The sequence below is a fragment of the Aspergillus fijiensis genome (assembly GCF_003184825.1).
Source record: "Aspergillus fijiensis CBS 313.89 unplaced genomic scaffold BO72scaffold_32, whole genome shotgun sequence".
Lineage (NCBI taxonomy): Eukaryota > Fungi > Ascomycota > Eurotiomycetes > Eurotiales > Aspergillaceae > Aspergillus > Aspergillus fijiensis.
The window spans coordinates 147,688-175,317 of NW_024469008.1; the positions used below are offsets into that span (position 1 = coordinate 147,688).

The 27,630-nt window shown below is 28.7% G+C and overlaps 3 protein-coding genes across 3 annotated transcripts; 1 reads left to right on the forward strand and 2 right to left on the reverse strand.

The window, feature by feature from the left end:
* The first annotated feature begins 16,032 nt into the window (after window positions 1–16,032).
* Window positions 16,033–22,827, forward strand: stt4 (1-phosphatidylinositol 4-kinase STT4). The gene is made up of 11 exons (XM_040950206.1): window positions 16,033–16,210; window positions 16,262–16,436; window positions 16,497–19,202; window positions 19,254–19,362; window positions 19,446–19,586; window positions 19,659–20,004; window positions 20,062–20,433; window positions 20,489–20,744; window positions 20,808–21,011; window positions 21,062–21,349; window positions 21,408–22,827. The coding sequence occupies exons 1-11, from the start codon at window positions 16,200–16,202 to the stop codon at window positions 22,677–22,679; spliced, it is 5,880 nt and encodes a 1,959-aa protein (XP_040800009.1). The 5' UTR covers window positions 16,033–16,199; the 3' UTR covers window positions 22,680–22,827.
* Window positions 22,828–23,422: 595 nt separating this feature from the next.
* On the reverse strand, window positions 23,423–24,266 carry BO72DRAFT_478374 (uncharacterized protein; the record flags this gene model as incomplete). Its single annotated transcript, XM_040947501.1, has 2 exons — window positions 23,423–23,737; window positions 23,796–24,266. The coding sequence occupies 2 exons, from the start codon at window positions 24,264–24,266 to the stop codon at window positions 23,423–23,425; spliced, it is 786 nt and encodes a 261-aa protein (XP_040800010.1).
* A 1,682-nt stretch (window positions 24,267–25,948) lies between these two features.
* On the reverse strand, window positions 25,949–27,576 carry BO72DRAFT_497496 (putative YT521-B-like splicing factor; the record flags this gene model as incomplete). Its single annotated transcript, XM_040948694.1, has 3 exons — window positions 25,949–26,452; window positions 26,533–27,107; window positions 27,180–27,576. The coding sequence occupies 3 exons, from the start codon at window positions 27,574–27,576 to the stop codon at window positions 25,949–25,951; spliced, it is 1,476 nt and encodes a 491-aa protein (XP_040800011.1).
* Window positions 27,577–27,630: the final 54 nt, after the last annotated feature.

A 27,630-nucleotide genomic window follows, 5' to 3' on the forward strand; every position in this document is an offset into this window, starting at 1 on the left:
TTTCTACTAAAAAAATATATCGCCCTCGATACTATATATATATAAATAAAATATATAAAATTAGTATAAGTATATTAAAAGATATAAAATATAAATTATAAATATAGATAAATATATAGAAATTAATAAAAGCAAAAAATATACAGATATTTTTAATGAAACAAAAAACAGTCTTAATAAAATAAAAAATAAAATATAGATAATTAGTTAATATTATCTTTAAAAATATAAATAAAATCGAATAAATTAAGATTATATTTATATATTTACTAGTCATATTTTAAACTATATTTAAGCCAGTAAACTAAATACTTTATATATAAAATCTTATTTATAAAAATATATATAGTTAATCAAAAATATATTTGATTTTTTGATAATTTTTGATTTTATTAACTGTAGAAGGTTTAAATAGCTAATATTTGAATATATTACTATTATAAAAAATAAATTCTAGTTATAAAATAAAAATAATAAAATATATTTGAAATATATTAAATAGCTTGAGATAATATATATAATATTTAATATATTTAATAATATTAAAAAAAAACTAGAAAATTAATAATTTAGTTTATATAGAATAATTTTAGCTGCAGATATATTGTTGGCTCCAAGCCTTCAAGAAAGCAATAAATAAATAAATCATTATTAATTCTTCTAAGGTTTGCTAGCTTAACTGCCTATATAACATCACCAGCCCGAAGACAGTAAAAAAGAATATTACTCTGCCAGCCTGAGAGAATATTAAGAAGTTAAATATAATACTTTTCTCTACAGAAAAGTAAAAGCGTGTTATAGCAGACATATTACTAAAGCAAAAATAATAGTAAAAATAAGAAACACAGAAATCAACATTGCGAGGAACAGATTAAAAAATAATACAGAAATCAATATCGCGCGGGACGGATTACAATATAAAAAAAATAAGTCTATATATTAAATACAAATACTAAAACAAAGTACAATCAATAAGTTAAAGCAACAGCAGCAATATATTAAAATAATAGAAAAGTTAAAATTAATTTATAGTTTAATAAATATTTATTAATCTTTTACAAATCATCTCGTCAAAAAACTATTATATAAATAGTTTTAATATAAAGATAATATTTTTCTTATTTTTACTTAGAAACTATTTCTTTATATTATACAATAGATATTGGCAACAGAATAAGAATATTATATTAAATAATTTATTAATATTTAAGAAATAGATTTTAAATACTAATATATAAAAACTCTATATATAGTTGTCGATAAATTAAACTATATAATATCTATTTTTTAAAAAAATTTTAGACACAGAAATATTTTTTATATTCGGTAAAAAACTTAGATTAAAAATTTTTATAAAATTATTAACTATTACTTTAACTATAGGCTTTGTCTAAACCAGATACTAATTAACTATCTAATTATAAAGCTTCGGCTTATTAAGATTATTATTATTAAAAAATATTAATATAATAAAAGTTTTTTCTTTTTTATTAAATAAAAAATATATAAATTTTTTATTATTATTATTTAAGGTAGAATATTATTACTTTTTTATTCTAATTTTTACTTTTTTATCTATTTAAACTTTCTTTTTAAGAATATCGAAAAACTTTTTTATATTTTTAATATATTAAAAAAAAGACTTTATAGTAAAAATAATATAACTTTTTATTTTAATCTGGTTTTAAATCTTATTTAACTAATTATATAAATATATTTTATTAAATAGTTTTTTATAATTAATCTGCTATATATTATTTTTTTAATCTAATATATTATTTTTCAGCTTCTGGAGTTTATTATCCGATAAATTAAATATTATATAAAAAATATTAATTTTTTAATTAATAATATCTTATTACTAATAATTTATAACTTTATTAAAGTTTTTTATTACTTATTTAGCTTTATTAATTTATATTAAAAATAATTTAAAAATTTTCTTTTTAATCTTATATTTTAACTTAAACTTAAATAATATATTAAAAAAATTAAAATAAATCTTAGAAATATTCTTTTTATATTAATTAATAATCTGATAAATATTTAAATAGATTTATAACTAGTAAAAAATATAAATAATTAAATTATTAAAAATTATTTTATATTTATAAATATAACTAATATCTTATATCTATTTAATTTTAAATTTTAGTAGTTTAGGCTCAACGTAAATAAATAATATTAGAAGTAGTTAAAAATATTAAAAAAATAAATCTATTAATATTATATAATTAATAAATTAAATAATTAAAATATCTTTATTAATCTTATAGTTAAAATATTATAATATAATATCTGGAATTGGATTAGTATCTTAATAATATAAAACTTTCTTATTATTTTTTTTTAAATATTTTATTATTAAAAATATCGAAGATACTAGTTATAAAAATAATATTTTTAAAAACCAGTTTTTCTTTATACTTAAAAGATTTATTATATTAAGAAGAATTATAACTAGATTTAAAATCTAAACTATTTAATTATAAATAAAGATAAACAGAACCGAAATCTGATTTAAAATTAAATACTATTTTAAAACAGAATTTAAAAGATTTATTAAAAAAAAGAGAATTATTCAACTAGATTATTTTTATATTTAAAATAATATTAGTCTTTTTAATTTTTTAATATTCTTATTATTATTCCGGCTTTAAGCTAAGTTTCTTTTTATTAAAATAATAATATTTTATTATAAAAAAAATCGAAAAAATTTAATATTTTTTTTTATAGAGCTAGATAGTAAAATCCTATTTTACAAATATTATTTTAATATTCCGAATAAGTTTTCTTCTAATTTTTTTTTATTTTTTTTTTAAATTTTCTTCTCTGCTTAAAGAACTTAAGTATATCGGTAATTATAATCTTCTTTAAATTTATTAAGCTTAAAAGATAACATAAAAATTTAATAAAAAAAAACAGATTTTTCGATAAAAAAAAGATACATGTTGTTTAAGAGAATAAAAAAAGATTTTTAGTTAAAAAAATAGTTTATATGAAAGTTAATATAAAAAAAGAATTATATAAGAATAATAATTAAGTATAAAAAAATAGTTAAATATTATATATTATAATAAAGATAAAATAAATAATTATTATTATTTTAAACAACTATAATTATATTTTAAAATATAAATTATATATATTAGTCTTTCTAAGTTTAGACTACCAGTTGGTTAAGAATATTATTAGTTATATTTTTTAACTAATTTTTTTATTTTCTATAGATCTTATTTTTTATATTAGATATTATATTTATTTATATATTCGAGTTATTTTACTAGATATTTAAAATTACTATTTTAAAAATATTAATTAAATAGAATCTTAATTTTATATAAGTTTTCGGTAATTAAATTAGATTTAAATAGTCAGCAGTTAAAAAGATTTTTTTTTAAAATATTTTTTAACTTTCTAATATATAGTTCTAAATATATAATACTAATAACTAAATAAATTTATAAATTTAAAAATAGTTTAATAAAATATATTAATATTAATTTTTTATTTAAAACTTTAAAAAATCTTATAAATATATTATTAAATTTTTTTTTAATGCTGCTAAAGTCTTTTAATCTTAATAAAAATAGAACTTTATTAGATTATTTTTTTTAAATATTATATTCTTATATTAAATATTATATTAATATTTTATATTTATTTATATTATTTAAAATACTTCTATTATTATTATATATATAAAAAAATTTTATAATTAATTAATTAATTTTATTATTATATTAAGATTTAGAATTATCGGTAATTCTATACTATATATTAATATATATAATAAGAATTAAATAAAAATATTTTTATAGAAATTTAAAATTATTTATAATTATAAAAACAATTTAAACCAACTAGTTATATCTATTAAAAAAATAACTATATAATATAAAAAAATTTTAACTATTTAATTAATTTTTTTATTTTATTTATCTGCTTAAATATAGCTTACAGTAATAAATTATTACTTAATATTAAAGAATTTAAATAGTACTATTTATAAATTAGATAAAAACTTTAAATTCTAATTACTAATAAAAACTTTAAAAATCTTTTAATTACTGAAAGTAAGTTTTTTAAATAATAGATTTATTTATTATATTATATTCTAGTTATATTAATCTAGTATAATTATAATATATTTTATATATTTATAAATAATAGTTAAAATAATATTATATTTTTTTTATTTTTATTATTAAAAAATATAGTTATAATATTAATAGTCAGAATATAAAAAAATATTAGTAATAAAAAAATAAATTATAATTATTTATATAATTAATATTAAAAAACTTTTTTTTAATATTTATAATAATATATTATATACTGTTTTATGTAGTATCTACATCTTAAAAAAATTAGTCTTTTTAAATTTTTAATTATTCGATCTTTTTTTAGATAGCTGAGTATATTATATATATTTTTTAAAAATTTTTTAAGTATTATATTCGGTATATATAAAAAATACTAAATATTAAAAAATAGTTTATTTTTTATATAAAAAGATAAATTAATTTTTACTTAAACTATTTTATTATTTCTAATTTAGTTAATAATTTTTAATTATTTAGAATTCTTCGGATAGGTTTTATATACTTAATTTTTAAAATTCTCTACAAGATAAACTAATAATATTATAAATTTATTTTAAAATATATCTAAATAAAATTTATTATTATCTGCAGTTTCGGTAATAAAAAATAATAATCTTAAAAATATATTAAAAATAAAATATAATCTTTTAAATTTATAAACTATAAATAAATAAAAAGATTAAAAATATTATACTACTTAGATAAGTCTTAAATTAAATTATATTATTAATATTAATATTAAAAAAACTTATTTTAAAAATAATTTAATTATCTAATAGTCTATATATACTACTATTTTTTAAATAGTTTATATAAAATATTTATACTTTCAGATTATTTAAGATAAATCTAATATTTTAAGTTTTATAAATTAATAGTTATATTCTGTACTACTAAATTCTTAACTAAAAAAAAATTAGTTAAATAATATATATTAGTAGAACTAAGATTAAAGTTTATATTATATTATATTTTAAATTTAACTTATTATTTAAAAAAATATAAAAAAATATTATTTCTATTTGTTTTTTTAATATATTAATATTAATACAGAATATCTACATTTTATTAAAATATATAAAAACTAGTTTATTATAAAAAAAATCTTTTATTATATAAAAAAATTAAACTTTTATATTTATTAAATTAGTTAGTAAAGTTTTTACTATATAGTTTTTATATATAATCTTACTAAAACTTTTAAAAATTATTTTTATAAATAAAATTTTATATCATTAAAAAAACAAATTATTTTTATATAAAAAGATATATAGTTTTTTAACTAATTTATTAAACTAATAAAATAGTTTAATTTTATTAATATTTTTAAAAAATTAAGTTTTAAGATTACTATTATTTTTACTTTAATAGTTGTTATACTAAAAATATTTATATTTTATTAAAGAATTTTAATAAATAGAAATCTAAAAAGGATTTATCGAATAAAAAAATAATTTTTATTTTCTAATATTTCTTAAAAAAATATTCGAGATACTAAAAATAATTCTTAAATATTTTTAAGAATATAATAAAATTATTTATATAAATATATATAAATTTTTTTTATTATTTAAAAAAAATTTTATTTAGTATTAAATATACAGTATCGAGTTAAGATAATTTATAAAATAAATCTTAAGAAATTTTTATTTATAATAAAATATAATATCTGTAAATTACTAACTTTTTAAATAAACTAATTATTAATAAAATATTTTAATTATATTAAAAACTAAAAAATATACTATACTAATAAAAGCTGCTATAATTTTTATTTAAATTAATATTAGATATATATTTAGAATTACTAATATATTTAATATATAAATATTAATTACTAAATATAATTTTAATAACTTTTATCTAATATTATTAATAATTATTTTTATAATAATAAAAACTAGAATATTTAAAAAGATAAAATTATCTAATTAATTTATATAGTTAAATTTTAATAGTTTATTAAAAATATTATTAATAATCTTTTAGTATATAAAACTAAGTTTATAAACTTTTATTATTTTATTAATTTTATTTTTTTATTTTTTATAAAAGAAAATATAAAATTATCGATTTATTAGAATCTTAATAATATTATTATTTATCTATATTTTAAAAAATCTAATTATTATTTTTTTAAAAATCTTTTACTATTTTAGTATATTATAAATTATAATACTAATTTTTAAAATCTTTATTATAATAATATTAGCTTTAAATTTTAATTTATCTTATATTTCTAATATTATTAACATAAGATTTTAAAATAAGTTCTAGAACTTAAAAATTATATAATAAATTATTATAATATTAAATTCTAAGATATTTTTAAGTCTAGTATAATAATTAATAATAATTAGTTATAATAAAAAATTTAAAACTATAATAAAAATAAAATTTATATTAACTATATAAATAAAGAAAATTATATTTATATATTATTTAGACTTAAAAATATAGTTTTTATTAGCTATAAGATTAAGACTATAAACTAAAAATATTATTCTGTTATATATAAAGATTATTATCTTTTTTTTAATAAATACCGGTTGATTTTAATAGTAATTTAGCTTTAAAGTAATTATAAATAGAAAAATTATATTATAATAATATACTACTTTAATAAGCCGGTTTTTAAAATTAATTTTAAATTTATATAGTTTAAGAATATTATAATTAATAAAAAGATATACTTTTAAATCTTAAATTAAATATATATTTATATATACTTAAATTAATATTAATTTATTATTTGTAAGGGCTGGACCAGCCCTTCCAACCTTCGCGGATACCGCGAAGGGAAAGCTATATATATATGGCCTCAGGCATCGGTTATATAATAACTAAGCGAGCCGATTGCAATCTCTTAATTGGAAGCGGCACCTTGCAACTTAGAAAGATTAGCAACAACATCTTAAGGCAATATATTAGCATCTTTGGACTCGCAAGAGTCATTCGTTCTTCACGCTATTTCACCTCCAGCCCTTATATTATTAACTTTAACAGAAAATAGAATTAATAATATTATATATTTTATACTATTAAATTCTTATTTAATTTTATAAATATAAATAGAATATTTTATATTTATTACTAAAATTTTTAGAAAATTTATTACTAGTCAGATTTTATTAACTATTAATATAATATACTTAGAATTAAAATAAATAATATCTATATTTTTATTAATATAAATCTTAACTATTATATATTTTTAATTCTTAAAGAATTCTTTCGGTTTAAAAAATATAAAAAATTTATTTATACTAACTATTAGAATATTTAGATTTATATAAAATATATCCGGTTTATAATTCACAATATATATATAAAATATATTATTAAAAATAAATAATATAAAATAATCTAAATATTATAAATAAAAAATATCTTGATATTTTTAATAATCTAAAATATTTTAATCTTTATAATTATTATTAAAATAATAAATATTATTATTTTTATTATTATAATATTTATTATTATAGTTATTATTATAATATTTTTATATATTATAAAACTAATTATATATTTTATTAAATTAACTATACCGGGAATATCTGCTATAAAAACTATTATTATTATTATTATTAGTTTTATTATAATATATTTTTTAAGATTTTTTATAATTATAGTTATTTTAATAATTATAATTACAACTGCAGTAATAATTATATTTTTAATTATTATAATAGTTTTTATATTTTTTTTATAGTTATAATTCTTTTTATAATTTTAATAGTTATTTTAGTTATTATAATAATTATTATATTTATTATTATATTAATTATTTTAATAATTATTTAGTTTATAAAAATCTATTTAGTCTCTATAATATTAATATTTATTTTAATTATTTAGACTATAATCAGATTAGTTATATAAATAATTAAATTAATTATACTTTTAAAAAAAATAAATATTGTAGTTATAATTCTAGGTTTTATTTTTTATATTTAGATTTTATTTATCTTTCTAATTTATAAAGTAGATATTTATTTTATTACTAAATTTTTTTAGAATAATATCTTATTTAGATTTTTTAATATACTTTCTAAGTTCGGGGTTAATATAGTATTATATTCTAATTACTATATTATACTTATTTATAGTACTATATATTTTTATTAAATTAGAAATTTCTATTATATAAATAGTTAGAAATTGGTTATAGTATATATTTTATACTATATATTAACAGTTATTAAGCTATTTTTAAAATTAATTATTAAAAATTTTTTAATAATTTTTAATAGTAGTAATTTAATAGTTAATATTTTTAAAATTAATAAAACTAATCTAATATATTTTATTAACTTATTAAGTTTATTATATATTTATATTTTTATAAAAAAGTATATTTATATTTTAATTTATAATTATAATATTTCTAGATAATAATATAATTTTAAAATATATATAAAAAGTTTAAACAGTTTAATAATAAATTTGTTTATTATATTTAACTAAATCTTTTTATTTCTAATTAAAAAATATATTTAAATAGAAATATCTAATATCTGAAGCTTGTTATTATATATTATTTAATACTTAAAATCTATTTTAATATTAAAAAGCTGTTTTATTATCTAAAGAAATAAAAACAGAAACAGTAAAATATTGTTATTATAATATTTTTAATTTTTATATTATTTTTATTTTTTCTATTTAATATATTTCTATTTATATATATTAAGTAGTGTTATTATTATTTAAACAAATAATTATATAAATTTTATCTTCTAAATATCTATTATTACTTTACTTATAGTTTAAATAGATTAGTTGATATACAGACTAACTATTTAAATAAAACTATATATATATAAGTTATTAATATAGATTTAAGTTTAAGTTTTCTTATATTAATATATTTAATATATAGATAATACTAATATAGTAAATATAATCTTAGTTACTAAACAAAAAATAAATAAGCTTATAAATAAATTAATTAAAACTTTTATTAATAATAATATAAATAAATTAATTTTTTTTATTTTATCTAATACTTAAATTTACTATATTAATATTAGTATTAATAAGTTAATAAACAAGTCTAATACAGATCTAAATATTAAAAAAGATAAATAAACTATTAAAAACAGTTTAAAAGTTAAATCTAATAATATTAGTATAAACAAAAACTTAAAAATTATTTTAACTAGTATTAACATAATTAGCTTAACTAAAAATATTAGTAGAATAAAAATAAAAAAAATATTAGTTTAAAAAAATATATCAGCCTCTATTTTCTTAAATATTATTAATAAAAAGAAAGATGTTTATAAAAATATAAATATTAGTAAATATATAAAAAAAATATAATAATAAGCTTGAATCTATAAATTACTATTTTAAAAAACTTTTTATTTATTTATTTAATAAGATAGTTATATTTGTTTTTAATAGCCTGATTTCAGCTATTTTAAGTTTTCAAAATATTTATAAATTATAATAGTATTTAAAAAATAATTATTTATATAATAATAAGAACTTTAGTAGAAATATTTATAATATTTTTATATTCTATTTCTATAAAGTAAAGTATTTAGTAGACAGTCCGGATAATATTATCTAAATATATTAATATATATACTATTCGGAAGTAGATAAGATTATATATAATTAATTATATAAAAGTAAAATTAAAAGTTCAGTCGAATATATATTTTATAATAATTTAAGCACACAAAAAAAATATAAATAAAAAATAATTATATTTTTAATAATATAAAACACAGTTGACAACCCGCGATAAAATATATAAAAAATATAATAAATAAAAAATCATAAAATTAATAAAATAAGTAAAAAATAAAATAAGTAAATATATAAAGATTAGAAAAGAATATATTAATAGTACCGTAAATATTTTATTAATAAAATACTTATTTAAATAAATAAACTAATATAGAATACTCTTTTAATTGTTTAATTAAATAAATAATTCTTAAATAGACTGAGAATTATAATAGAATATACTATTAATATTAGCTCCAAGCCTTTAAAAAAGTAATAAATAAATAAATTATTATTAATTTTTCTAAGGTTTGCTAGCTTGACTGTCTATATAATATTACCAGTCCGAAGACGGTAAAAGAGGACATTACTCCGCCAGCCCGAGAGGGCATTAAGAAGTTGAATACAATATATATTATATTTTTTATATAATTTTAAATATATTTTATTATCTATATTAAAATATAAAAGTTTATATTTAATATTAAACTTTTACTTTATATAAACTGTAGTATATTATAAAATATTTTTAATATTTTTAATATATTAATATAAATTATTTTAATAAATTAAGCGGCTGCTTTAACTTTATATTATATATAATTTTATATAATATATAATCTATTAAAAAATAAATAGATTTATTAAAAAATATAATAAGATTTAGTAACTATAAAATTTAGAATAGTTTTTTAGTAGTAGTATACTATAATATAACTTTTAAAACTAAAATACATATTCTAAATTATTATTTGTTTGGAAATAGTAAGTAGTACTAGATAATTATTAATATTTCAATTTTTTAAAAAAACTATGAAATATATTAATTAGTTTTATTTAGAATATATTCTATTTTTTTAATAAATTTATCTATTAAAACAAGCAACTGATTATATTTATTATATAAAAAAATTGATAATAAAATTAAGAATAATAATATAAAATAATATAAAAGATAAAATAATAAATTATAGATTACTATACAGCTTATACTTAAATACTTAATATAATTAATAATTAAAGTAATAATATATATAATTATAGAAAAAATATTAAAATATTTTTTAAAGCTTAGTAATGTTAATTATTATATATTATATAATAAATATGATTAAAACTCTTTAATTAATATAATATTTTTATTTTTATTCTTATTATTTTAATATATACTTATTATACAATACCTACTACTACAGCAGTCTATATTTACTACTATAGCAGCCTATTTTAGAGTTAATATAAATTTATTAGATTTTTAATCTAGATATTTATATTATTATATTATTTACTTCTCTTTTTTATATAATATATTATTCTAAGATTCTTTAAAAAAAGATTTTTTAAAAATTAGTTTTAAAATTAATAAAAAACTATTTTTAATTATTTTATTTATTTTACTTAACTAATATATTTACTATTTTAAGTAGTTTCTAATAATTCCTAATTTTTTTAACTTTTACTTATTAAAAAAATATATTATCTAATAAATATTTATTAAAATTATTTTAAAATACTTTATTTATTTCTAAATTAAATTATTTAATTTAAATAGATATTTAAGAAGTATAAGCTACTATTTACTAATTAAAATAGTTAAAATAATTAAAAAAACAGGCCTAAATATTATAAACCGAATATAAAAATATTAAATTTTTAATAAAATTATAATAATATTATACCAGTTCAACTTCGTCTTCTAAATATAAAAAAAATTAAATTTAAAAAAAATTTTATTTTCTTTTTTTAGGTTAGTTTATAATAGAGAATAAAATAGATTTATAATTTATAAGAATCCGGATTTTTTAAAAGTTTTATTTTATAGTTTTCTTATTTCTCTGGGTTTTATTTTCTTTTTTAATTTAACATATTTTAATAATAAATAATAATAGATATTATTTTTTTTAAAAATCTAGTAATTTTAATATATATTTATAAATATATTAACGAAGTTTCAGTACCAGCTTTAAAAAAAGATTAATATATATTTATTATTTTATTTAGATTTAAAATAAAACTTTTTAAATTCTAATTACTCTATTAATAAGTTTATTTAAGCTATTTTATAATATTAAACTATAAAATAACCATATTTTAAAAAAAAATTTTATTATATAAAATAATCTTATAATGTTTTAGTATTTTAGTAGGTTTTTAAAAAATTTTTATTAATATATTAGTATTATTTCTACTAATAAATAGAATCTAAATAGTTAATTATAACTAGAATTTTTTAATTTTTTATATAATATTTTTATAAAGCTTTTTTTAAAAGTATATTATAAATTATAAATCTATTCTAGTTTTTATTATAAACTAAACAAAAAAAATAAGTATTTTTTTTAATTTTAATTTTTCTTTATTTAGAAGATGAAGTTAAACTTATATAATATTATTATAATTTTATTAAAAAATTTTTATTTTTATATTTAGTTTATAATATTTAAATCTATTTTTATAATTATTTTAACTATTTTAATTAGTAAATAATCGCTTGTATTTTTAAAACATTTATTTAAATTAGATAATTTAATTCAAGAATAAATAAAGTATCTTAAAATAAATTAGAAATTATTAGAAACTATTTAATATAGTAGATATACTAGTTAGATAAAATAAACAAAATAATTAAAAATAGTTTTTTATTAATTTTAAGACTAATTTTTAAAAAATCTTTTTCTAAAGAATTTTAGAATGATATATTATATAAAAAAAAGATAAATAATATAATAATATAAATATTTGGATTAAAAATCTAATAAATTTGTATCTATTCTAAAGCAGGCTGCTATAGTAGTAAATAAAAACTACTGTAGTAATAGGTATTATATAATATTAAGTATATATAAAAGATTATTATATTTAATATAAAAAAACAGCAGGATTTACAGCTTTAATATTATTATATAATATATTTAAAAAATTTAAAAATATAAGAATCCGATATATATCTTTATTTAATATAATCTTTAATCTATTCAAATAAATACAAAAATATAATAAATAAATACTCGAATATATAAATAGTAAATATTTTAATAGAATTAAATATTCTAGTATTTATATCTTTAATATTAAAAATAAATATATATTTTTTTATAATTAATAAGATTAATATTATACAGTAGAAAGTTTTTTTAAAAAAATAAAATAAAGCGTCTGCTATAGTATTTATAATATTTAGTTTATAATAAATATAAAAAATAAACTACTATATATATTATAGAATATAAATAAAATATAGATTTAATCTTTAATAGTAATAATAATATATAAAAATATAATATTATAAATATAAATATTTATAATAAATATATAATTAATAAAAATAATTGATAGCTTAGATATACTTACTAACTTAATTATATAGTATAATTTATAAATTATTTATATAAAATAGATAATTTCTATTCTAGTAACTTAATAATATATTTTTATAAAATATAAGAAATAATTTATAAAAAAACAGATTATATTTTAATATAAAAAATAAAGTTAGTTTTTCATCAGAGAGAATCAGATACTTGGAAGTATAGTATATTATAATATTATAAATTTTTAATATATTAAGATTAATATATAACTATTTATTAAAATTAAAATAAAAAAAACAGAATATATAAATTAGTAAGATTATATTAAAATATTTAAAAACATTAAGCTTTTTTTAGTAGGTTCAACCGGTATATAAATTAAATAATTTTTTTAAAATATTTCTTAGTAGAACTACTTTTTAATAAAAATATTTCTTAGTAGAACTATTTTTTAATAAAAATATTTCTTATTATAATATTATAGTTTTTTATATATATTAATATATCTGGTATTAAAACAGCCAGTGAAGCTAAAATAATATTCTAATTTAATAAAAATGTAAAAAATAGAATATATAATATAATAAGCTTTGATTTAGATATAATAAGCTTAAAAATATTAATTTATAATCTAAATATTTTTATTAAGAAAATATAATGAATATCTTTTTTAATTTAATTTTTAGATCAATTAATTTTATATATTTAAAAATTTTATATAAATAATATAAATAGCTGCTGAGATTAACTTTATTTTTTTATTTTTTATTATTAATTATATTATGAAATATTCTAGAGCTGGTAATAAAGTTGTTTATATATATTTTAGTATAAATAAAATTATTTCAAAATAGATCTATATTATACTGTACATATAAAATATTATTAAAATATTTTATAATAATAATATTAAAAATCCTTTAATTTTAATAACTTAAAATAATAAAATATTTTTAATAATTATATTATATAAACTACTAATAGAATATATTATAGTATTAAAAGAGTTTAAAAATCAGATAAGTTAAAGTTCTGCTGTTAGCGGCGGTAAATAAGACGGCTTTAAACAAACAGCAGAATATCAACAAGATCAATAAATACTATAAACTATTTATTTTTAGTTTTTAAATTTGCTAATTCTTTTCGATTTTATATATATCTTTAGACCGGAGATAGTCTAAAAAAAACTAAAATTAAAATTAAAAAATTAAATATTAATTATAAAACAGCCTGCTATAAACAGTAGGAGTTAAAAATAGAATTAAATATATAAAATTTTATTTTTAAAAAACTTCTAGCTGTTAGTCTGTATAATGTTTTATAAAAAATAAAACAAGCTGGTTCAAAGAAATAAAAAAAATAAAATCAATTGAAATAAATATTAAAAAACAAAAGTAACTTTTTCCATATAAATTTATATATAAAAATTTATTAAGTTAATTTACAAGATTTTTATTTTATATCTTTAGTTTTTATAAAAAAATAAGACTTCTTATCTAAATATTATAATATTTAGGAATGAAATACTACTGTATATTTACTATTTTGTATATATCTTATTTTTTATATAAAAAATTTAACAACTTTTTAAATAGCCTGAAAACTTACTAGATTGTAATATAATTAAAGCTATTTAGCTACAGCTTAAATATTATATAATCTTATATAATATAGTTAAAGATAAAAAGATTATTATATTAGTTTAGCAGAAAACCTAAACTAAATTATTTTAAAAATATATATAAATATAGATTAAATATCTTATTTGCTATATTAATATAATTATTAAATATAATAATAGAAACTACTATTTAGAAGAGCAATTTAATAAGAATTTAAAAACTTAAAAATATATATATAAAAGAATAGTTATTTAAATATTATAATCTTAAAGAAGATTCTCTTTGATAACAATATTAAAACTTTAATATTAAGACCCTTTGTAGAAGGTCTTTTTAGTAAGTAATTTGAAACTTTATTTTATAGATTTTTTAGACTATTTATAATCTTTCAGGCTATTTGCTTATATATAATATATTATATAAATTATCATATAGAATAATATACCGGTAAAATATTAAGAGTTTTAGTGTAGTTTAATAACTTTTAGGACATACTTCTGTAGTGTATGACTGATTGAGGAAGTTGTTCTCCGCTGTGCTTAAGACCTTTATTTAAGCTTTAGTTTTGTATAGACAAGCTAATGGCACACTACAGGATGAAGTAAATTGGGATGACTCGTAGTCCTAGTTTATCTACTCATGTGAAAACAATCCAGCTAGAAAAGCAGATATGATGATGGTCAACTACCAGAACGCGTTCTGGTAACCAGTTTATCCGGTATGCGGATATACGTTAATACGAGTGAGCTCCGCAGGTAGTCTCCAAAGAAAGTTATTCTGAGAGCGATAATCGTAACAGTGTGTACCTCTAGAACTTTTAATGCGGGATTCTGGAGAGAGCTTATAGAAGACTGATTGGGCAAGCCATAAAGCATAAGTCAGTGAAACCAAGGACGTTAACGCACGATCTGTTGCTGAAAGACCAACTACAACATCCAATCATAAGAAGTTTGCTTTACAAGAGCCCGTCTGTTGTTGTGAGCTCACTATCAGTATGGCCGACATAGTGCCATGGTTTAATTTCGGATGTCTTATAAGCCGTCTTTCTACGTAGTGATTGTTAGCTTTCATAGCTTCTATAGCTGAACAAGTTCCCTCAAATTTGAGGCTGACCAAGTACGTAGGGGGCGGAAACCCTCAGGGGTAGTGGGGTGTGACTCCATGGACATTACTGCACTTAGTAGGTGAGTCTAACTACCTACGGGCCGAGGTACAGTACACCGTAATATTGGATCCACCTTCGGAGTGCAACTGCCAGATACGCACTAACTACCTGCGATATATGAATTCGCAAGCTACCCCGTATTCTCTCTGCTGATATCTTAGCCTTGCAGCCACTGCTCTGTGTAACTACCACATCGACCTAGAGAACTCATAAATCACAACTGCTCTTAAGTCAATTCATAAGGAGCGTCTTCATGATGGTCGAGTAGGTCGGCCACAATCCACTCATATGCCGCAGATACTGATGAACTCGTAGGCTCCCCTCAGCTATTCGACGAGCTGCGCTAGGAAAGCTTGCAACGCTAGCAGCCCAAGCTCCAGAACACGATGCGGGCTCGATGATTGAGCGCATCTCGCAACCGTTGAAACAGCATGCTAATCGGCCACTTGGCAGTCCCCTGCCAGGCCGAGGTTCACCACGGACCTCCATGGTATGCTTCGCCCCGTTATAGTAAGTACACTGAGAACCATGAAGACTGACATTCCGGCAGGGTACCAGAGAGTTAGACGTGATAATTGCCCTATGTAAAGCTTCGAATTTCACCGCTACTCCCCAAAATGCATCGAAGATCGCGTCGCAGCTGTGTCAATACCTTCCAGAATCGCACAGCCAGTCCTTCCGTCCTTCGCCCTTTCTGCATAACGTGAGACCTTCTCCGTGGGAGGCGCTCACTCATAATCTTACCCTGGCTCTCCTATCATTGGGCTCTAAATATGCAGGGCTGCGTACTATTGTCTTTGGTGCCCTCAGCGCATATTTACAAAGTTGCGCCGAGGCCATCGATGCCGTGGCGCCCTCTCAGCGCTACGAACCCGAAACAACGGGACACGAGAATTGGCATGAACTAGCCCGTATTTTATCAATCACCATGTCTCTTGTCGGCTTCATGGAAGCATTGGCCCGCTTCGCTTCATTCTGTTCTACCGATGAGAAACTTCAGCTTCTTGAAACATTACGCTCATTACTCTCAGACCAATACATGATAGCCGTGGAGACCGCTTCTTCCACGGTGCGCAACCCAAGTGTTCCCGATGCTTTTGTGGGTGACTGGAGACGATACACTCACCGCTATGCTACCGATGGACGTCCCCTGGGGGCCATGTTGTTACAGGAAGGCTTGGCACACTTTGTCAAATCGTGCGCTGTGTCTCTGAACGGGACACACGACCTCTCAGACGAAGGCCTTCCGAATGAGCATCTTGGTGGCCGTCAATCAACCAGGTCTCTCAATGACGCCGAATTGGCCCTCGTCGATAAATTGGCAACAACTATAGCGGAGGAAATGCGCCTCCTGGAAGATGGATCGGACTACTTACAGCTTGGCTCGCCTTGGCAGCAGCGGCTTGCCTTTTCCGTGAAAAGGCTCGCCCTTACTGGCTACCTCAATTGTATCGTCGTAAGCGAGGATACCACAAACAGCGAAGACTTCCTTTCGTGGCTTGAGGTGACGGTTGCAGACCCGAATCAGATGTCGTACCCAGACCTAGCGACAACTACGCTAAAAAGCATAGCGATTATTTCTCGGCTATCCCCTAGCAGCGCATCGTTCAGCAGTCGGTCCCTCTTGAAATTTATCGTCGATGGAAGCGTGTCCGCTCGTTCGACTAGTCTCGTTGCTGCACAATGTCTTGCTCATGTTCTAAGTATTCTTTCCCAGGACGCAGTCATAACAACCCTTTATTCGCTGGGAAACGCTTTGAGCCATGGCTCCGGCTCAGACAATTCCCATCAACTACAGCTTCTAGGTGACGGGACAACTCCTGGGAGCACGCTTGCTCTCTTGTCCCGAGGCTTGAGTAATAGTGCTATTTCCTCGGCTTGTGACGAGGGAGAAACAGGACATTATGGTAGAGTTATACAAGCCGTTGTGACGATTGCGAGTAAATGTGATGATGGAAAAATAAGTGCTTTGGCACAGTCAATGCTACTGCAAAAAATAGGGAAGGTGAATATCGCAGTGGATGCTTATATCATAAAAGAATCTGCTGCATTGTCCTTAAGTACTGGCCCGGCTGAGTTCCAGCTTCTTCTGAAGTTTTATGATCGTGCCTACAAGGACAGTGTCGCAAAAGGCTACCTGAATGTTGCCGAAGCCGTGCAGGGCGCAATGGCTTTTATCTCCGGCACGCTCACGAGAAAGTCCGTGTTGTATAAGATTTATCTTATTCACCTGCTCGAAGGTGTGGTCAACAAAGGCGCCGCTACTGATATCGACCATGACCATCAGAAGGAGATCTTACTCGCCCCTGACGATATCGGCCCTTTTTTGAAACCACTGGCTTTGCTTGTATCTTCAGGAAATGAGTTAACAAAAAATTCGCGATCAGAAATGTGCTATGATCAAGATGTGCTGGCTCTTTTCCGAGATGCCTGGTTCAACATTGCGATTCACGGTATAACGCTCAATTCTGCTGTCGCCCAGCATCATTGCGAGGAACTGCGCGTCCTTGCCAGGCACTCGCCTCCTCTCGTCTCCGAAGATCGCATGGACATGCTGGAGAGCGACGTGGAGCTGAATACGATGCTCAGGCGCGGATCGAGCCAGCAGCGGATCCTAGACCAAAAAAGGAAGCTGATACTTGAATTACCTGGCCGAGAGGTCGAGGTCAAACGCCTCAGCTATCCGCGAGTGATTTTTCTTAGCGCTACATTGCTAGTTGAAAGTCTTCGCGCTTTGTCGGGAAACTGCACGACAATCCTCAGCTATTTCAGAGACCCTGTTCTAGCAACTGCTGAAATGGCTAGCTGCATGGGTGCTATCGCTGAGAAGGTTGTTTCTTGCCATCTTTCATTGACACTTGCTGGGAAATTGGAGCAGTTTTCTGTGCCGTTCCTATCCAGGGAGCTTGCGGGCTTCTTTGTTGCTTGCTGCCATCGTGTTGAACGAGTTCAGAATATTGCCGTCCTCTGCGCAGACAAAATAATGCGAGAGTGTCCTTCCGCTCTGTGTGAAAGGACATCTCTCTTTGCTCTGCTTGAGCTCTTGACTGTCATGTGGCAGTCTTGTTTTGAAGGCGAACTTGACGAGTACGAGTGGAAGCCATCTTTCACCTCTCCTACTGGTCTTGTCCGAGTCAATCTACCCGACAATTATAGTTTCAGAGAGAGGACACTGGAAGTTCTTTTAGAGCGTGCCCGGACGTGGGTGATCGCAGTCATGAGTATCTCACCTCTAGACGTCAAAGGACTTCTCCAGGTATGAGGCGACAATATTTGGCTACAATCCGCAACTAACCCTGCCTTACAGGCATATCTTTCCGTCTCTGATGACAACTGCGGAAACGGCCAGATCTCTCTGGGTCGGTCATTCGCTTTGGAAATGGGTGCGCTGATCCCAAGTAGTAATCAACGGCTTGGTACGTTCCAATACATCCTTTGCCTGCCAGATCATCTCTTGTGGTAGAGATGCACCGCCACGCATGTAACTGATTCCTCTTAGGATCTGTCAAGAATGGTAGTGTTGGTGGCGTATTGAACATAGCCTCCGGTTTTATATCCCAGTTATCCACACGCGAGCGATACAAATTATCGGAGACATCAAGTGTCGATGGCACCGTGCAAGGATTAGAGTTTTGTTCTGGTTAGGCTTCCCCTGCAGCTCGGTGTTTTCTTGCTGATGTACCAACATCAGATTCTGATGGCTCTGCACCAGGTTCTTCTAATTTGATCATGGCTAAAACCATGGAAGATAATCTTTCTAAACTCCACACACGTTTGAGGAATGGAATAAAAGTCCCTATCACACAAATGCGGAATGCACTGCGACAGGCTGCTGCCCTAGTGAGTAACGACGCTGAGAACCATGCTTATCTTGCACATTATCTAGTCATAGTGCCCTTCGAACAATTCTCGCAAGAGTCAATTGACATCGGGGCGTCTCTTTGGTTGAGTGTGATGCATGAGAATCCCAAGATGTGTGTCAAATTGTTATCTGAAATAATGGGGGCATGGGAAAGGTCAATATATCGCAAAAGGAACCTGTTCGATCCATCCTTCAAGTGAGTATACAGCTATGACAAGGTAGCCACACCTATGCTAACACAGCCTGGAAAAAGCTGTATGGATCCATTCTTTAGCAAAATTGAATTGTTACCCACCGACAGGACTCTGGCGGCACGGAATCAGGAAAGGGCCCAGGAGAAGCTCATGCCACACTTGCGAGTCCTTGAGTTCTTTGAAAGTCATTTCAATGCCACTCGGCTGGCAAACGCTCAAGCCCAGCCTTTGTTTTGCCGTCTTGTTGACGCGACAATGACAGGATTGTTGCACGCTAGCAGTCACCCTTTAGCGCGAGAGCTGCACTTTCGTGTTATCTTGTTTAGTCTTAAAGTTTTGGGTGACTGTAGCTCACAAGATGCACATTTCCAATGGAAATTGAAGGATCAGATCTTGTCAGCCGCTTTGACCTGGTTCAAGACCTCACCAAGGTATTTCACATGCGATCTCTCGGGTTAAGCGCGTTCATTAATCTTTGAAATTCAGATGGTCTTTTGGAGGAAACCGCCTCCAGATCAAGGCTGAAGACAACATCCTCCGCGACGTTATTTCTGCCTTAAAGGGGGTGTCTGCCATTTCTCGCCAAACACAAGGGACCTATAGATCATTGCAATCAAAACAGGATCTTCTCCATGTCTTTATAGAGAATGAGAGATCGCGCCTTAGAGTGTGGCTATACCCACTGGACTCCGATCGGAAGCACACGAGCCCACAGTCATCCTCGCCCAAGTCCCTAACCGAGGTTCGCTACTCTAAAACACTCAAGCTGGAGGCCAAAGTTGAAATAAGGCTAATGATCAGCCAGGAAGCCACGACCCTTTTAAGACTCGCTTGGAATGAACATCCAGGCTTGGCGGTCCAGCTGTCAACCCGATTTCCATCGGCGAAGCTCAAGAATGATGTTCGCTGGTTGATGCTCAATTTCCCAGAGAAGGCGATTGACGAGCCTGAAGGTCTGGAGCTGATGTTCGGTACCAATCTTCCCACTGACGTCTCGAGTCAACTGAAGGCAAGTTCAACGTTTGGCCCTAGTCAATTCGGTAAAGCTAACGTGAGTAGTATTTACTTTACTGGGCTTCAGTCAATCCAACCGAAGCCTTGACCTACTTCTTGCCCGCTTATGGCAATCACGCCTTCATACTACAATATGCAATGAGGGCTCTAGAGAGTCATCCCATCGACGTGCGCTTCTATTTTGTCCCACAACTAGTCCAAGCTTTGAGATACGATTCCCTGGGCTATGTCGAACGTTACATACTGGAAACTGCTAAGCTGTCTCAATTGTTCGCCCACCAAGTTATCTGGAATATGAAGGCAAATTCCTATAAGGACGAGGATTCGCAGATCGTGAGTTGATAAAACGTAGAGCAACTAGGGGTATGAGAGGACTGACAATTGTTCGCAGCCGGATCCACTTAAGCCAACCTTGGACAGATTTATGGATGCGTTGGTTGCAAGCTTCACAAATGAGGAACGTGAATTCTACGAAAGGGAATTTACCTTTTTTAACGAAATTACTGGCATTTCAGGCAAGCTCCGACCGTATATAAAGAGAAGTAAGGCTGAAAAGAAAGAGAAGATTGAAGAAGAGCTTCGCAAGATCAAGGTGGAGGTCGGAGTGTACCTTCCAAGCAACCCTGAGGGCGTTGTCGTGGGTATCGACCGCAAGTCTGGGAAACCTCTGCAAAGTCATGCCAAAGCACCATACATGGCGACCTTCAGGATTCAGAAGACTCGGACACAAGCACAAGGAACCCACAAAGAAACACGCTCACTTGCACAATGTTGCAGCGACTTGTCAATCTCGGGGGAGAGTCTGTCCAACGACGAGACCTACGAAGTCTGGCAATCAGCTATTTTCAAGGTTGGCGACGATTGTCGTCAAGACATGTTGGCCCTGCAGATGATTGCTGCTTTTCGAAGCATATTCGCAAGCGTCGGGCTTGACGTATGGGTGTTCCCTTACCGAGTGACCTCCACGGCTCCTGGGTGTGGGGTTATCGATGTTCTTCCAAATTCAATTTCGCGTGATATGCTGGGTCGTGAAGCTGTGAATGGTCTATATGACTACTTTATCTCTAAGTACGGTGGAGAGGATTCTATACGGTTTCAAGAGGCACGCACAAACTTCGTGAAGAGCATGGCTGCTTATTCCGTCATCTCCTATTTGCTTCAATTCAAAGATCGGCACAATGGAAACATCATGATCGACGATGCAGGCCACATCATACATATTGACTTCGGGTTTTGTTTCGACATTGCACCAGGGGGTGTGCGCTTCGAGCGCGCGCCTTTCAAACTGACATCTGAGATGGTTGCTGTAATGAGTGGTAATAATCACTCACATACTTCCCCCAGCGGCGGCTCTGGAAGTGGCTCTCACAGCCCCACTAGTACTCAGCCCTACATGTGGTTCGAATCGCTGGTCGTGAAGGCTTTTCTTGCGTCGAGGCCGCACAGCGCCAAACTTTCTCACATAGTGTCCTTGATGCTCGATAGTGGCTTGCCCTGCTTTAAGCCCGACACGTTGAAAAATTTCCGAGACCGATTTGTACCTGAGAAGAATGAGAGGGAGGCAGCTGATCACATGCGTGAGCTTGTGCGCAAGTCGTACATGAGCGTGTCGACGAAGGGATATGATCAGTTTCAATTGTTGACCAACGGCATCCCCTATTGAACCAAGCTAGTCAGCTTCTCAGCATGTACTGGACTTATGGAAAAATGTCAGATGAACTTTTACTTCACCTCAATTGACAGTGTCTCAAGACTTGGTCCACTTTGTACAGTATATGAGCGTGTAACCAAGGGCAACAATAGTTCTAAAGACTCAATAAACTTCATTTAGTTCAGTCTTGTGATACACTGTGAATATAGACTCACTCGCAATAGGAACGAAAAGCGTGAATGCCCTGTGTAGATCATTGATAAGAAGAAGTGGCCTGGAAATAGGGAAGAACCGCAGAACATGCCAGCCAAAACTGCCCTCGAAACACAAGCTCAAAACAGAAGCCTTTCTCCCGCCAGCAACTCCCATTGACCAAAGTCAAGGGGGCCAAGAGTGTCGACGAGCAAATCAACCGAACGAATAATCCTTAATAGATTCAGTTTACACAAGTCATGACATGGAGGGAAACAAGAGGGAAAGTGAAACAAGATCGAAATTTCCCAACTGCCTTTTATATGGCACATACACGGTTTTCAAGGTTTCTCTGGCTATATACGCCGCCAGCCTGCTTCGTAAATCGGCTCTACAATCCCCTCGACAACTCCTCATACCTGATGATAAATCCCTCCTAGAAGTCCATGGTAAGGCAAAACAGATCAACCAATCCTGAACCTCTGCTCTGAAGACATCAAACGTTGACTACAATTGGGGGGCAGTAGCAGGCTCGAATTGAAGTGGGGAGTAAACTGGTCCCACTAATCCATGAAATCGCCGCGAAGAATCTTCTCCTGAAAAAAGTCAGGCTTGTTCTGTTTGGGTTGCTTGGGAATTTCGCGAGTCGGTTGCTCCATCGAAGCAATCGAGGTAGCCCGCTGGTGGTGACATTGCTGGCCTGAGCCGCTTAAGAGCTGGGTTTGAGGCGTGTTGGGCGAAGTTATTCCCAAGGATGGGGCACGCTCGGCCCGGGTTCGCAGGGCTTCAGACCAGTTGAAGCCTTCGCCTATTTGTCTCCAAGCCACGTTAGACATCTCGATCTCGGGAAGAACAACATTTGTACTTGCAACAGTTGACTCTGTGGGGCTATGGGAGCTTTTGCTACATGTGGGCGGTAAACGTCGTCTGCTAGACGCAGGAATCCCAGGGGGGGGAATATCTACCGTTGCTAATGCTGCCAGCACGAGCATCTCGTAGCGCTTGCGCGCCAAAAGAAAGACGTCGCGCGAATGGAGAGTGAGGAGCGGCGCTAGATGGTCCGCCACTCTCACTGTCTTCAACGACAGCGTCTTCTAGATTTGCCGAACCGGATCCAACTGAGCTGGAAATGCTGCCATGCCGCATGCTTTTGCTTCCCCATGGGGACGATTGGTTCGGAGATCCAGCGAGCCCCAAGGTGGTGATGGACAGTCGTCGACCTTGACTGGGTGGTGCATTACCCACTGAACTATCCATAGAGCCCGTGGGTCCGCCCGCAGAATGTCCCTGGCTGCCGGACCTAGATAGATAATCCGCAAAGGAGAGGCCTGAGGCCAAGGATGCTCGGCGTCGGTGCGCAGAAGAAGATGGGACCGAGATAGGGTCGGTTGAACGTTCATTTGACATGATGCCAAGACGCGCGTGAATTGGCCAATAAGGAGATAGCGAGGGTTATGTCTTAATCACATGGATCAAAGTGATGGGAAACCATTCGAAGAAGATATCGTAAGTGGGGGGGGTGGGAAAGGGATGAGAACGAGCAACGCCTTATGCGGAGAAGCACGGTGCGTTTGGGGAAAGAGTAAGTTAAGGTTTCCTAACTTCAGCAGAAGCCCTCGCTCAGGTGATAACTTGCTGTGGGCGATATAGCTTGACTCAGGCTGGGAACCGCTCTAGATACCGCTCTGGGCTGAACAGCCTCACGACCACACGAGGAGAACGTAGGAAGTGAACTGTAGCAAATCAGCATACATCAGTTGACCCACCGGCACGTTATGCTGATTTTGAAGAACATCCAAGGATCACTGAGACTCGACGAGTAACGGTGGCGACGCCAGATGAGGTGTCATGATGGGGGGGTTCATGAGATGGGATGGCATGGGCTTGACCAAGGGGTAATGGAAGGTTGCACGATAGGGGCAGGGGCAGAAGGAAAGCGTTGAGACCAATTTTTCAAACTCACCGGTCCAAGCGAAGCCCGGCCGAGATACAGTCTGCAAATGTTCCGAACAGGCAAGAGGTGGGATGGTGAGATAAAAGGAGAGAGAAGAGGGGAGAAGAAGGGATAAGCGAGGTCGTGAGGTCCTAAAGTTTAAGAGTAGGGAGAGGGAAAGGAAGGAGAAGAAGGTTAAATCAATACAATGGCGATAAAATGGCGATGAAATGGAGATGAAATGGAGATTTGGGATGATGGGGATGGATGAAAGAATGATAGAGGTAATAGGGAAGGAAGGGTGATGGATTAGGAAGGATAGAAAGGAACCTTCTGAGGAGTGAAAGAAGGAAGGAAGGAGGGAGGGAAGAGGCGGAGGAGGCGGAGGAAGAGGAGGAGGAGGAGGAAATCAAGAGCGGTGGGAGATATTAGATAGGAAGATGGATGGATGAATGGAATAGTAAGTACTTCCTACTTACGTATGTACGGTACGGAGTAGTTACAGTGTAGTTAATCCCACATACCTTAACTAGTCCTTAGGTAGTTAAGTTACGGAAGTACTAACGTTACTGACTGACTGCAGGTTGCTTGGTTTGCTTCTTACCCCACAAAATAGAAAAGCGATCTAGCCCTTTCCGTCTACTAATCTAACTAGGTAACCCAGTTGACTGGGGTCGATGATTCATCATTGGTTTAGTGCATCCATGGTAAGTTAAGTTACTATCCATGATGTAAGTACTGACTAGCTGAGTACTGTACAATCATCCATCCAAATGCTGAGATATATCTATTTATCCCCTGGGAGATCCAAGAGCGATTTGATCACTGTGATACTGATAATTTTACAACCAACCACCTACAGTAAAAGACCCTTCCCCCCTCTACAATGTAAAATGACAATGTCGACATATTCGGACTCGAGAAGTGGGCGTGGTGTACAACAGAGGTGTAAAGGACCGCTTGCCGGTTCCCATCATGAAGCAGTCCCCTATCAGCTTTCGTTCTGCCTGCGTGCCTGCGTGCCTGCGTGCCTGCGATGCTTTGACTCATTCTGCGGGGCATAAGTTGATCCGCTCACTTGTATATTTATTCTTCCATTATCCAACTCTGTTGTTTTCTTTCTGTCCCCTGACACTTCGACAATCGATCCACTCCCTCACTCTTGGGCATTAGAATGAAATAACTGTACGAGTTTCCATCCCACCCCCGGTTCGATCTCGGTTCCATCACGGGCTATCTTGACTTCTCGATTCGCATTCCACGGATTCCGCAATCCCCTGGTACGGTGAAATGGAACCCGGGTGCCCGATAGCCATCGTATCCTGAATGGTTTTCCGATCAACTGTGGGCTCGGCCCACTGGCATCCTCCGTCTGTGTACCTGCTCTGTCGGCTTTCATGTCGCCCTCATCCGAGGATGACTCCGCCTCCCAGAATATAGTCCCTCGTATAGAGTCATTGATGACTCGTCCCTTGGCGGCAGTCGACGTTGCTGGTGTAGGAGTAATGTCTGGTTCTTCTAGATTCGGCATGTTATTGGGTCGCGGTGGTACCTCTATTGCCAAGCGCTCATCGTCCTGTATTGGTGACATCATACGAGCGTATCCGTAGTATTCACCAGACTTATTAGCAGAGAAGATCAGGTAAACATCATCTGCGTTCTAATCGAGGTCGTCAGACAAATATCGATTTGGGAATAATCCTGCCCCAACTCTCTCCCTTGGTTCGGTAATGTTCTCACCTCATAGGCTTGATTCAATTGATCCTCATTGTGAGTTTGTGTAGCCCAGATGTTGGTTTGTCGACTGTGTTCCAAATCCTCCACGGTCAAGCTCTTGACAACGAAGTATCTGCTCGTCATCCGGGCACTTGAGCGTGTGTTATATCCGAATTTCCGGTATGCAACCGACTCCGTATCATCGTTAATCATTAATTGCTTGCTATCGCTCTGGTCTTGAGATGGCGAGGGTGTAGCAGACCCTATGGCTTCGTGACTCGCGCTGGCTAGTATGGTTCCGTGCCGCAGTCGGCAAACAAGGCGTGCGCCATGGAACCTAGAATCATTGAATCTTGACAGAGCAGCAGCGCACGCAGCGGCGGTTTTGTAATTGATAAAGGCACAATTACTCTTGGAGATAAGAAAGACGCTTACCAGCTCCTCCGTAGCCTCCTGCGAGAAGTGATCTTTCAAGTCCATAATATTGGTTGCGGGAGGCAGATTGCCAACCCACAAAGCATGACCCGACTGCTTGGGCTTCCTTAAAGGTCCACGCAACGTGTTTGGCCCGGGCGACTGGGACGAACGCGAGGCTGCATCTGCTAGGATTAGCCCCCGCTATACCCACTTGATTATGTTTAGTCTGGCATGGAGTGTTGCTGCCAACCTACCGGTCGAGGAGTGATGGGAACGCATAGGCGTGGAACCGTCCACTATTGTTTTCGAGACGTCATAGTCCGTGTTGCTGTGTCTGCTTTCCCTATCCAAATCGGTGGCCGTCTTGACAATATGACCGCGCAGTGGCCGGTGATTGGAAACCGACATACTTGGCGGCGCGGGACTAGGTTTAGGTGCCGTTGCGCTCGAGGTCTGCGAATAATATCCCTGGGAATACGGTGCCTGACTGGGGGTATGGACATTTAAGTGGCTTGACGAGTTAGGTGCCAACGGCTGGTACCCGGGAGTGCTATGTTGGACATGCGGGTCCTGCTGCTGGTGCTGCTGGTGCTGCTGAACATACGGCGCATAAAATGGGAACGGGGCACCGAATGCCATGTTCGCGTTCATTGTCGCTGGAGCATAGGATGACAATGCATGTATAGGGTAAACAACCCCGTGAGG